The sequence below is a fragment of the Oreochromis niloticus genome, linkage group LG14 (assembly GCF_001858045.2).
Source record: "Oreochromis niloticus isolate F11D_XX linkage group LG14, O_niloticus_UMD_NMBU, whole genome shotgun sequence".
NCBI classification, from domain to species: Eukaryota; Metazoa; Chordata; class Actinopteri; order Cichliformes; family Cichlidae; genus Oreochromis; species Oreochromis niloticus.
Window position 1 is genome coordinate 33903524 of NC_031979.2, and position 13918 is coordinate 33917441.

General features: G+C 37.2%; 1 protein-coding gene across 2 annotated transcripts in view; it reads left to right on the forward strand.

Annotated features, from left to right (window-relative positions):
- The window catches only part of tyw1 (tRNA-yW synthesizing protein 1 homolog (S. cerevisiae)), a 54423-nt gene that overhangs the window by 15185 nt on the left and 25320 nt on the right, over window positions 1-13918 (forward strand). For both annotated transcript variants that reach the window (XR_003213794.1, XM_005465021.4), the window contains exons 9-13: window positions 2944-2996; window positions 3115-3233; window positions 4582-4691; window positions 9596-9773; window positions 11671-11806. Coding sequence is in view for 1 of the 2 variants with exons in the window: in XM_005465021.4 (XP_005465078.1) it covers window positions 2944-2996; window positions 3115-3233; window positions 4582-4691; window positions 9596-9773; window positions 11671-11806 (596 nt within the window). In the remaining variant the exon portion in view is untranslated. The remainder of the gene's footprint in view (window positions 1-2943; window positions 2997-3114; window positions 3234-4581; window positions 4692-9595; window positions 9774-11670; window positions 11807-13918) is intronic.

Sequence of the window (13918 nt, forward strand, 5' to 3'; positions counted from 1 at the left end):
GTTCTTCAAGGTGTATTTGTAAAATTATATATCGCTTTCTAAAGGAACATCTGGTGGGTGTCACTTGTGACTGCGAATAATATATGCATGTTATCTAGCTGCATTGCTTTGCATTGTAAACCAAAGAAATCTCATTACAGACAGCGTGCACCAGCTGCTCTCAGCATATGTTTAACCTTCATCTTTCCACAGAGGGCAGCAAAGTTTTTTTCACTTTAAACATGAATTGTTAGTTATGCCATTTTTTTAAATTTATGTGGTACTAAAAGGTATTTGCATAACAATTTAATGTAGCTCATATTCCTAAAGATGTATTTTTGCAATTCATTAAGTATTTAATGGCTTTCAATGCTTATTACTCTGGCGTACTATGCAGAAAGAAGAAATTAGTTGAAACCATTGGAGTATATTTCAGTTAATCAGTTGCTGAAATTGCATTACGCTTAACCTTGCTGATGAGCTGCTACTTAAAGGTTCAACATGGAAACTGTAAAGCTGGAAAAATGGAACTTAATGGAGGGTGCAGTGAATTTCAGTTCTTGCTTGTTTAAGACAGTAATTTCAGGACTAAAGATTAACTTGTTAAAATGTCTAAATGATAATCTGAATGTATAACTAGTGTCCTTTTTAACCGAGGGTATTTGAAAATTGGACTGTTGTATTAAGGTTTAACATTATCTAGTAGAAATAACATCAAAATATTCAGTTTGAAAGGTCTGTGAATGCATCACTATTTATATTGTTGCCACAGTGCACCATGTGCTGATTTTTTTTTACTCATTAAGTCTGGATTTTACTATTCTACTCTTCTACTATCCCACTATTAAAACACAGGCCAGCAGTCATTTTCAGCCAATACCCCCCACAGTTAGCTTACACAACACTCTATAAATAGGACACTGTACGCAGGACTTCAGTTCATTTGACCAAATGTTGACCTATTTCATGGTGTTTATGTTGGCAACAGTTAGTCCTGGAGGGCAGTTTGTTTTATTTAGAAGGAAGGATGAAAGTTTTGGCATTGTCTTCATGGTTTTCAGCCTTGGAAGGGTGTGTTTCCTGTATAGTCTTTTCCTGGCATGGATTGGATGCCAGTGTCACATACTGCTCTTGTGCATTGTCCAAAAAAGTTTTAACACAGTGCTGCACAGTGTGCAAAATAGTTTTCCATCAGCGAGGTTCAGGAGAAACCTATTTCAAGAAAATAGTGACAGGGAAAGTCATAACTCAAAGGTACAGGTTAATTAGTAAATTATTTAAAAGTGGCTTACCAATGTCACTTTCAGTCAGTTTCGGTAGTGTGCAACACACAGAGTTTGGCTTCTTCTGTGTGCCACACACCAGGTAAAGCTTGTCTGTTTGGTTCAGACAAGAAAAGCACAAAGTCAAGAGTGTGAAACTTGTTGCGGGGAGTGATATCGGTGGTATCTTTGTGCTTAAATTGTCACTCTAATATGTAAATTGGCAGTCGTCTTTTTCATTACTTGGTGGAAGACGAGTTAGGGCATCGTCTCCCTGCTCCTTTCATTTCCCTCAGCTCTCAAGCAGCTCAAGAGTGAAAGATAGAGTATCACATGAGCGTAAACTGTTTTTATAATTTTCATATTCTCCAATGCTGTTTCTCCGAAATGGTGCAGTTATCATAGACTGTATTAAAAAGATGGACACATTCTCTGTGACACCAACTGTTGGTTTGTGAAGTCTAATGTGAGCTGAGCATATTCATCGTCGTCATCTTGTGTTTTAAACCTGACATGATGGCGAGGGGAGGCTCTCACTGGAAGAACTGAGAGACACTGCACTCATCATTATACATCACTTCATTTTTCATATTCAGAAGACATGTCCATCTTTTATATACAGTGCATGGAGATAACATAAACACAAAGCTAATCATTGTTCTTGTTAAAGTCACTAATAGCAGGTCCAATTCACTACTGTGTTGTCCAGAGTCTTGTAGACCCGCACTCAGTTTTTTTTTTGTTACTTGTGAAAAGATGATTCTTGTTCAGTGGTAAGCTGTTACATTGAAGTGTAAAAATCAAAAAAGTGTATTTTATTCATTCAGCCTTTCCTGCAAATATACCCACAAACAGCCTCGATGAAGAACATTTTGTATTTGACTAATCTAGCATCAAACCTGAGATCTGTGGGAGCAGTTCGAGCACAAACACACCCCGGTGCAAATGTCCTGCTGTGTTTTTGTGTTTTAGATATTTCATGAAGGTTTTAATAGCAGCGACAACACACATAAGCTTCCAAAATAGGAGTTTGGTTTTTTTTAAACTTGCCGCCTACATACTTTGTGTGGCTTTGTACTGCTGCACTTACTAGAAAGCTATTTTAAATGATTTTGAAAAGGAAAGGCAGCCCTTCTTCTTTCTTGGTTAATCTATCATGTTATGTTTTTTTGTTGTTGTTGTTGTTTTTGTGTTTTTTCCTGGGATTTCATGAACTCATCAAGTCATGAGGATAAAAGTATTCCATCTGACAGATATTATAGAACAGGATGGGTTTTTTTTCTTTTCTGTTTTTTTTAATGAGGGAGAATGAGGAGAAATCCACATCCAGCTGTTCATAGTGGTTTGAGGCCATGGTGTTAAAAGAGATAGAGAGGCTCACCTCAAGGGCATTTGAAACACTTTCCTCACAGACCTTTTTGTGCAAAAGGGAATTTGAAACGTTCTCTCCTTTCTCCCAATGACATGGCCTCGAGCAGCCAGTAGACACTTTGCTGGAGATGTTCAGTGGCTGTTGGCATGGGGCCATTAAAAAATCAGACTTTGTGAATGTTGAAAGGCTTTATTGAAGTAAAGCTATTAGAAAGTATATTGTCCATCTTTCTGTCAGCTTAATTTGACTTGTGCGGTTCTGCATTGTGAAGTGTTTCACTGATTTGATGCCCTATTTATAACACGTTGTGTTTTTTACCTTTTTGTGAAGGATATAAACTGATTGGGAGTCACTCAGGAGTGAAGCTTTGTCGATGGACTAAGGTAATGAAATCAACCCTTTTAAATAAACCGTTAAACCACTTCATTTAAATTGTCTCGAATTTCTATTACAGCTTTGACAAACTGAATGCATAAATTTTAATTCATTTATTTATTTTAGTCTATGTTGAGAGGAAGAGGAGGTTGTTACAAGCACACTTTCTACGGTATCGAGTCCCACCGGTGCATGGAGACTACCCCCAGCCTCGCATGTGCTAACAAGTGTGTCTTCTGCTGGAGGTATGTGCTTCTCAACTTCTTCTCTTTTAGTTTGCCATCATTAAGGAGAATCTTAAGCGATCCAAATGAAAGTTAATTAATCTTTCAGCATATCAATATTAATATCCTACCAGAGTACATGTCTTATTTATACTGTAATTTAATTAAGATGCTAGTCCTTCTGGGTACAGGCTTTATGCTTCCCATCACTTTAACTGTCCATTGCTACACAACTGTATATAAGGTATAACTCCAACATGTGTTTTCCTGTTTTTAGGGTTGTTTTTATTTTGCTATGTATTAGCTAGTTTTAGCCTGTTTGATTACTAACTTAGGGTTTAGAGCAGTCACTGTTGATGATCTCGCTGTTCCATAGAAGTTCATGTTTTATGTGCAGATGGATAATGGTCTGCATAACTGCAAGGCCTAAATGTGGACACTGATTCATCATGACATTAGTGAGAGATTGGGCCTTTTACTAACCTCAAGTTCCATTTGAAAAGGCGACTGTGTTGAGCACTGAAAGGTCACTGTCAGAATGTGCTGTGGTGAACTGCTGCCCTGTCAACACAGATATGCCCGTCTCCCTTACTACAGCTATGTGGGATGACAGGAAATAAGCAGTTTCGGGGCACAGCTGTTTTGTTCCTGCTGCCCCCACCATCCGCCTCTTTGTGGCAACAGGTGCAGCAAGATTTTCATGGATGCCGTCAGTATACGTCGCGTTAGAGTGTGCATACTTATCTGACAGAAATTTGTGATGCCCCAGGATTTGGTGTTGCACATTGACATCACACTTGGATAGTTGGAAGGTGTTATTAACACCCAAAGGAAGAGCACTTTTTTTACAGTAGCATGCATTCTTACACTTAATATGTTTTTATAGGGTGATAATACACACGCCCACATAATTCACTTTCAATCTGTGAGTAAATAACTTGAGTCTTAGTATTTAGCACCTCGTTAAATGCTCCTTTTATTCTAGTGAAATATGTCTTTAACTCTTTAAGTGATGTTTGTGTTGAACAAACAGTCTAATAGTCTTGGACTTTCTAAATCAGAATTACCGTGAAGTAATGCCACCAATGAGGTGTATTGTCCTTTGTACCTAAGCTGGTTTGGAGCCCATATTTACAGTTTATTGTTTAGGCCATTTATTCCATTTGTAGCCACAAGCAGTGTTCGTTTTCCCTTTCATGCTCCAGAAACATGTCTCGAAAGAAGGTAATACCATCTCTAAGGCTACAGTGGTTGCTCCTTGATTAATGCTTAGTTTGCTGTATTGCTACATTTGGTTGGTGCTTGCTGAAGCAGTTGCATCTTGACTGCTGTTAGTTCCTATTTATTCATGTTTGTGCTCCACTAACAGACATCATACCAACCCTGTCGGCACTGAATGGCGCTGGAAAATGGATCCTGCAGAGAAAATCCTGGAGGATGCCCTGGAAAAGCACCAGAACATGATTCGACAATTCAGAGGTTAGGCTTTGAGCAGGTGACACATGCAAACATGAACAACAACATGCATGTTTTTTCTAAATGTCCGTCTGCCTATTTGTCTGTTTACTTATGCTTATGCTTGAAAGTGTTCATCATAGGTTGACTTTCTGTTTGTTAAAATGAACATAGTCACATAAAAAGTGTGCAAGAATAAGCCCTGTTTTGCACACTTTTTCTCCTTAATGTCTTCAGCTTGGAACTTATGAATTCTTTTAAACTTAATGAAGTAAAGCTCACATGCAAATGCTGATGATCTGTGTGGCTGATGAGCTGTTTCATCACATTGTTGTTTTCCTCACTCTTAAATCACTTTTCATCCGCAGATCCACAGACACACAGTGCATGCAATCTTTGATTTCCACCTCCTCAAAGTCCTGTTTGTAACAACTCCACTCTGTATTTTTTTTAAACCCATCGACATTTGAGATATCTAAGTTAGTAATTGGAAATCAAAGATTTAAACCTATTTGTACTCCCATCTTCTGGACTATGCTTCTACTGCTTGTACTAATATTGCTGGCATTTGGGACTTTTTCTCTGGCAGCTTTGGCTGAGAACGGCTGGCTGGCCACTCAAAGCTCAGTCCAAACAGAATTTACTGATCCTGTGTGTATGCCCCAAGCAGATTTTCTTTGAGGTTTTCAGACATGTTGTCAAAACATAGTGGTGACAAATTTATCAGACGTTAAGTAAAGCAAACTAATTCTAATTAGAAATATTTTGTTCCTCGTGTGGATTTAAAGGTAATCAGCAAAATTAGGTTAGAGTTCAGACTAAGTTACTCCTTAATTAGTTGTAGGAATAAAACAGTGCTTACACTGCAATGTTCTTACACATAAATGTAAGAATATTTTACCTTGTCTGTGTTAAACAGTTATTCATTATTCAAAATATAGTGGAAGGACCTAGCAAAAAGATGATGTCTTAAGTTTTTCATGTAGTTTTTCATCTATTTACAGTGATATAAAATAACAATTGAGAAGCTAAATGTATGAATGTTTTTTTATATTTTTCCGGATAAAAGACTTGTGAATAATTAATAGTCAAGAATACGTTTGCATCTGTTTTGTTGTTCTGTGACAAGCTCAAAGAAATGCGGATGAATTCATTAACATCTTGTCAAAGACAAAAGTGTTTTCAAATATTTTTCAGACTCTTGCTCTCGAGTGTCAGCTGTGGTACAGAAATACAATCTTACATTATTCCATTCCAAACTGCATTCTGCTCAACACTGGATGTCACTCTGTCCGTACAGCCTGTTGAGAGTCTTGTTAGCATAAACACACTTGCAGAGACCATTCCCATCAAGCCCAAACCAGCTTCCAGTTAAACTCTTCATCTTATTTTCTATTATTCTCATGTACAAGTCAGTACTGACGCCATACACTTACCTGTATTATCTAATATGATATTATACGACTAATAAATAAAATATTCACATGAAAATTGCTAGGCCAGCCCTCGGTCCAGCCAACTATTCTTGAGGCCTGGCCTGATCCTGCAACTTTACGGTCAGAGAGCTGCCTCTCTAACCTCAAAGCTGCTGCTGATCCCATTATAAAACACTGCAGACATTGTGCTCATGAAATGATATAAATACCAAATGCAAAAAACTCCTGAGACGTATCTTCTTCAAAGGGCTATTTTATAGTTAATATGATTCTCAGAGCCGAGTTTTAGGATATATATAACGCACATCATCATAGAAAATCTAATAATTTTTTCTTGATGTGGTTGCAAAAGAACAATAGCATACAAATGGTTGTCCTGACTGCCGCCTTCATATTTCTCTTAGAGCTAAAAAAACAAAACAAAAAAACACATATCTCACAAAAGACATTACAGTAAAATGATAGAAAACGTACATTTTCAACTTTGCAATTCTAATTAGAGACATACTAAAGCAAGGCACAAGCTTATATTGTCATCATCATCCATAATCTTCTTTCCAGTTGCACTGCAAAACCACATTATGCAGCCTTCAACTTCTTTTACAATTGACAGTGATACATTTTACTCTCTCTAGCACAATGAAGTCCCCAGACAGTGGCTCACAAAACCTTCAGTGTGATTAAGCAGCTTGGTGTCTGCTCTGACTCCATGATGGGCTACTGAATAAAAGGTCTCATCAAGTAGCAGTTTAATGTCAGGCACAATTTATAATGAAAGCTATTACTCGTAGTTTAAAAGCGTAAACGCTGGCTTATTACCCTGCGAGCTGCTTGTTAAGTTTGTTTGTATTCTTTGTAATGTTGTCTTGATGACTGCATCTAGGAATAAATCTGTGTTCTTCACGCATTAGGATTGCCACAATACTAGAATCTCAAGCTTGATATCAGTACCTAGGAAAATACTCAATACCATATGAAAAAAACAAAACAAAAAAAACTATAAGGTGTGTAAATGGGATATTTTAAGATTACCTTGCATAGTGCTAAAAAGTTCACCAAAATTTTAGCTTGTCTGAGGTAGTGCTGTGCTATGCTTCTGGTTCCATTGCACCAAACTTTTGTTGCTGATCAAATAGAAAGGTAGGCAGCAACAATTTCTGTCTAGTTCCTGGTAGGCTTCTTAGCTTCAACCTCTACATGACACGAATATTTGTTATATGCTGTTAAATTAACACTGTTAATTATAACGTTACAGATGAGCATAGCTGCTAGCTGATACCTTAATGATGACTTAACAGGAAGCTTATGTGGCTGTTTGACAAAGGCTGTTCCGAAAGTACCTTTGATTTGTCAAAGGTTTTATACCAGATGCACTTCCTGATGCAACCGTCCCAGTTATGGGATGCATAGTTGCATAGTTATACCAGAGTGTACTAGCTAATGACCCCCCTGAGGCTAGGTTAGTGGCTATTGGGTAATTGCTGATAATTAAGCGTCTAACATTTACGTATGCCCCGGGCAAGTTAACATTTGTGACAACCATTTAATTCTTCAGTGTTTCTAAAATAGGAGCTTTGATGACCTCTCAAAATTCCTCTCAACTGCTTCAACCAGTAGTGAGGGGAGTGGTTATGTGACTGTCTGTCTGCAAGTGCTGTGTGAAGCTGTGTGTCAACTGCAGGAGTCAAAGAGGGCACTGTCGGCGTTGATACTGTTGCAAACGAGTATCTAATCTCAATCATTTTTTTACCATGCATTATTACCAAACTATTAGTGATACCTGTCCTGTATTCAGTATTCAGTATTTATCTAACTGTCCCACTTAATTCTGCACTCTAGGCAGTTTGTTACAATTCACACAATTATTTATGTCACTGCGCAACAGAAGCTTGGTGAAGTTTACTTTGGCAGACAAGTCAGCACATTAATTAAATATCTTGTAATGTCATTCCCTGCTACAACAGCATGGCACTTTCAGTACATGAAATGTCTTTCTCCAGTCATGCATACTGAACTAATAACCTGTACCCTTTTCATAATTTAAAGTTGCAGATGGACTGATTTGAGTGGACAGTGTCATGACAAAGTCTTCAGTATACTCAACTCTTATGCAAATTGAACTCAGAAAATAAGACCGCAAAGATAACCAAATTAAATTGTAATGCTAATGCCACCTAAACCATCTTATGAGTGTTGAGTCCAGAAGCCTGCGGCTACTAATTCAATTCAGTAACCAATGATTATACTATTTGCTTTAGAGCCTGCAGCCTCAGTTGTGTGTGTGTGTATATATATATATATACTGTTTATAATCTGACTGATCCACTTCACAGATAAATTTCAGAAACAGTTTTGAATTAGAGAATTATGTAAGAATTTAATGGAATTTTTCATATGATACCGTGCAGTGTCATAACACTGACTCCAGACATAAAGCCAGACTTATAAAAACTATTCTCAGCAACAAGAATAACCAGAGGTCCTAGAACAGATGGTGTCCCCCCCTACAGCTGATGTCAGCATCATCAGTTCAATCTGGGGTTACATGAAGAGACAGAAGAAACTAAGAGTTCCTAAATCTGCTGAAGAATCTTCTGTCTTTCAAAGATCTTGAAAAAAATGTCTGTGTAGACACGCATATTAGTGTTTAAAAGCAACAAATACTGATTATTTTTTGTTCTCTGCATTACTAGGCTACCAAGTTATTTAAAAAAACAAAAAAATATTCATCATTCATATGTCAAAATTTTCTGTAAGATTTACTGAATTTAGTCTAAAAAATGTCTTCTCTTCTGACTTGAGAAATATCACATTAAACCCTTTGAATATTCTCTGAAACCATTTTCATGTTTGTTTATTCCCTTTAATACAAATTCCTGCAGTGTCATACTGCTTTTAATACTTTATACCGTTTGCTGAAACCACCCCCAGGCTGGAATCCCAAAAGCAAACTTAGCCTAATTAAATCATTCATATACCTACATACTTCACATTATCTCTCCTGCTCTTTTCAGTGTTTTTGATTTCATTCGTCATCATTCTTATTTCAATTTTAGATGAATAGGTGGATGGATAGATAGATTTTAGCATGTTTTATGTCCTTAGAGATCTCAACACAGCTGAAAACGAATGGGAGGTTTTTAGATCCATCTATTATAAAATGCTCTCCACCATGCTCTCAAAACACCAAATGAGCAACTGTCTATTGGGTGAATGTTAAAAACCATTACTGTGGTTATTTTTAGCAGTTTGAAGGAAGAATTAACTGTTTAAGAGCCTAAGACCAAGAGTTGAAATGAAGATGTGTCTAGATCTCTCTTGTTCATCTTCTGCTGTTTCTTTCATCTTCACATCTCTCTCTTGTGACTCTTTGGTTATTGGTAATCACTAAAACAGCCTTCAGTTGAAAACCTGACCTGCTTTTGCTTCACACAGTTGTTTTTTGTGTCTGACAACTATCATCTACTCAGACATTGACCTCTCTTCTGCTAGGTGTCCCTGGAGTAAAGCCTGACAGGTATGAGGAGGGCCTAGCAGTCAAGCACTGCGCCCTGTCCTTGGTTGGTGAACCAATCATGTATCCTGAAATCAACAACTTCATTCGCCTCCTCCACCACCATCAGATCTCCAGTTTCTTGGTAACCAATGCACAGTTCCCCCAGGAAATCAGGTACAAGCAAAATGAAAAAATATCTTCTTTATGTGTTACATGATCTTTTTGTTCTTACTATTAAAGTAATCTTAAAATAAGTTTTATCTGTTTTCATACTTTAATAACCTACCTAACCCTAACAAGAAGATCAAAGCGTCAGTCTGGCGGGGGGCTATAAGATAATCCATTTTTTAGTGCTTTGAGCAGCACATAATTTCAATTAACCTTCATTAAATTGATTGATTTTTAAAAACCTTAAATGTTTGCATGTACTGGGATAATTTGGACGCTTTTCTATAATTATATAAAAAAAAATCATTATTTTAAAAACAACAACATTTAAACCATAATGGCTGATTGTTGGTACCTTTGCCTGAGTGTGTAAACATACATTATTTTCTAACTTTCCTTATGAAGGTGAGGTCTCTGTAGTTAATCCGTAAGACATATTGTAGATTCCAAACCCATTTTTTCCCTACTAAAAAATTCCTAACCACGATAAGAATCAAGGTCTCGATTGTTTCTTTCACTACAGCTTCACCACAAACACCGTTGTTAGATACTAAGTGTAGTAAGTGGAATGTGCCTTAGATTCAGGAAGGACTGTAAACATCAACATGAAAAGTTTTGTGAGTCACACTCAGTAACCTCACAATGTCATTATTCACAGCACTGCAGGTTCTACTCAGCACTCTGTCAACACAGCACTATAACTGTAGTTTTCTGACATCCCTTCAGTGTGTTTTTTTTCCTCTTTTCCTCTCCTTATACCCACATATACAATATGTAATGTGACGTATAAGACAAAGTACCAAAAGTTTTGTCAGGGCAACATTGTCAGGCTACAGAAAAGCATGCTGAAGTGCACATCTGTTGTATTATTAACAATGTTACCTAACATAACAGTTAATTTTGTTTGCAGACATGTTTTATTCAAGAATACGTTTTCCAATTGAGTGTTGAATAAATCTGCTAAATTCTTGATTAGATCAGCAAACAGAAATTTTTATTGTATTTTTATGTCATTCTTCACTCCGAAGAGGAAAGTTACCACTTCTGCACAAACTAAATTTACCATTGCCTTTTAATCTTTCAGTGGTTTTGTAGCCACACAGACTCTTAGTGAAGATGCTGCTGCTTGTTTAAAAAAGAAAAATATATTGTATGTGTTCCCAGTTAGTACACAGAATACTGCTGCCACTTTCTATCAGTCTAGACTGTATAGGATGAATGCTGCGTGAGCCATTTGAAATGAACACGATATTGACCTCTCTATCCAGAACCACTTACTGGTTTTCAAGACACACACTGACATATCCAATATAGTGGTTAACTGGGCTGTCACAGACTTATCACATAGTCATCGAGCAAGTTAAAGGCAAGGACACCAGGCATCAGCCATTTATCCTGTCTGCCAGAGCTACCTTATAGGAGATGAGCTGTTGCACTTTGGGCTGGAGAATCTATCCCATTGCTCTTTTATCAAGGGGAAATGAGTTTTTGTTTTTTGTTTTATTTTGGGGGGTTTTGTGTTCTTACTCTTTTCTGATTACTTATATGACCAAAGTTCAGTTTCACCCAAATAAGTTGCTTTTTTTCTTACTTGATATTTATAATAGGTACTCTTTATTTTTTTACAGTTTCTTTCTCAGTCTCCTTGTTTATTGATTATCTATAGAAAAAGAAAGAAAACCTTTTCTTGAACAACAATGAGTATTTGACTTGATGTTCTTGTGTCACTGAATCAAGTTGTCAATTTATCAAGTTGACTGAATATAAGTGCCTGCATCAGAGAACTGTGTATTCTTAGGAGAATGTAAGGGATCAAATAGAATTTTGTTTGTTTTAAATGCATCCTAAATTTTGCAGCAGCTACATAATTCTTGTCCTTTGTTCTCAACCAAATTCTTTTTAGGAGTTTGGTGCCAGTTACTCAGTTGTATGTCAGTGTGGATGCCAGCACCCAAGACAGTCTGAAGAAGATTGACCGGCCACTTTTCAAGGATTTCTGGCCACGCTTCCTGGATAGCCTCAAGGCCCTGGGAGAAAAGGTAAGCTTTCATCCAGGATCTTAGACAAGTGATCGGTTGGACTGTGTGGTTCAGTTTGAAAAAGAATCTGACTCCTCAGTAAAATTCAACTGGATAAAAACTAGAATTATTACATTATCTGCAGGCTTTTAGGATAGCATGGCATTGAGCCCTAAAAAGAATGTGCTTGCTTTCCATTGGGACGCTAAATTAAAAGAAAAGAAAATGTTTTTCACACATTCATACATTGTTATTCCTGTCCTAAAAATCTTGGCCCAGAGTCAAACCACATAACTGTCCTGGGTTACATAAAAAATATAGCAAAAATTAGCAGTGGCAATGTAGTATTTTAATACCACATTTTAATTGAAAAAAATGAAAATGAATTCATTCTTAAACCTGCAACGCAGATGTGATAATTATCAGTTTTATACTGTGTCAGTCACAATTACAGTTTTAATGAGTGGATGTTATGCTGCTGTTAAAGCCTGTAGAATTTCACTAACCTGAATGTCACTGTAAATATGATTAATTTAGTGCCTATAAAACAGTTGCTGATATGTGTTTTTTTTCCCAGGTCTTAACAGCTTACAGCAGCAGTCTTTGACTAATACTACTTAACTTTAATATCCTAGTATAAGTGTGGAACTAATTCACAAACATTCACTAGCACATTAGTATACAGAAGTAAAGCCTGCGACAACATTGTCTCAGTTTGTGAGATAAACTCGTAGAAGCAGTTAAAGATTGTTGGCTTGATCGACCTTTGTAGAAACTTGAGAAGGAGAGGTCTTCTCTATTTACCCATTTCCATATATTGACACTGAGATCCCAACAAATGACAGGGAGCAGCTATTCAAGTGTGAAATGTCGCCTTGCTATTCTGCCTGTTCTTTTTGCAACTTTAAGAGAAGCAGAGACCTTTGTTTTCATTCTTAATGTGGTGACAGTGGCCTTATCGAGTTGTCTTTGTGATCTGTGCTCATAGATTCATTTCAGCAGGTTTAAAGTGCTTTCAATAGGCTTGCAGAACTTTTTGTCATTCCAATAAGAGGGAAAATCCATTATCACAACCTCCATCTTGCTACCTGACTGCTTGTGTAAATTGATTCTGTGTTTAGGGTTAGAAATCTTGAGAATCCGTCGGAGGCCGCGCTGTTGGAAAACATTCAGTCGTCGGGTGATTGTTGCTGTCGACTTCCATGTTTCACTCGCATAGATAGCCATTGGTACAACTATCGTATTGAACAAACAGACTTTGGATGATATCGAGATGGTGGTCAAGCCCGGTCCCAAGCCCGGATAAAGGAGGAGGGTTAGGTCGGGGCTAGCAACCCCTTTCTGTAAAAACCTGCTTTGCTACAGAAACGACAAGTGAAAACCAACGAGCAATCAGCGGAGAGGAAGGTCAATCGCTAGTGACGGGGACGGATCAAAGTCTCGCTTTGCAACACACTTAATTTTTTTTCAATGAGACACCCTACGACATCTCATTGATAACATAACATGCTTATATTTGCCAGTATTTGCCCACCATATATATTATAGACAGGTTCCTGTCTGCCCAGTCTGCCGTGAAAGTCAAATCAATGTACTGTACAGGTGTGGTTATGATTGTTCTCCTGGAACTTTTTCATTTCCAAATTGGATCTCTGAGGCTTAGTGGTCATCAGCTTGCTGGTGACCTCTCTTACCATCGTTTATTCTCTGTCACTATTTTTTTATTCCCAACACGGAGCTGTCTCTTAGCATTGCAGGCAGTTTCTGTGAAACCTTTGTTTTTTGCTTTGATATAAAATATTATATACAGTAGTGTGCCGCTATCGATCATCTCTAAGATCAACAAAGGAAATAAAAAGCATCTAAACTAAAATGTAGTTGTCAAGCAAGCAATCGTAACACAAATTTTGAAATTCAGTTTCAGGTTAGAATTATAAATACATTTACAAAAAAATGGAGCAGCAACATAACATACAAATTTGAAAAATACGTTCTCAGCTGTGTCTGTGATGAGCCTGTGTCTTCATGTTTAATCCTTTAATATTGAGACATTCATTAATGCTGCCCAGCTTGAGGTGTTGTTCAGTGCTTGGCTCGAAGCAAACTACAAGTGATCATCACACTCTGTTTGTA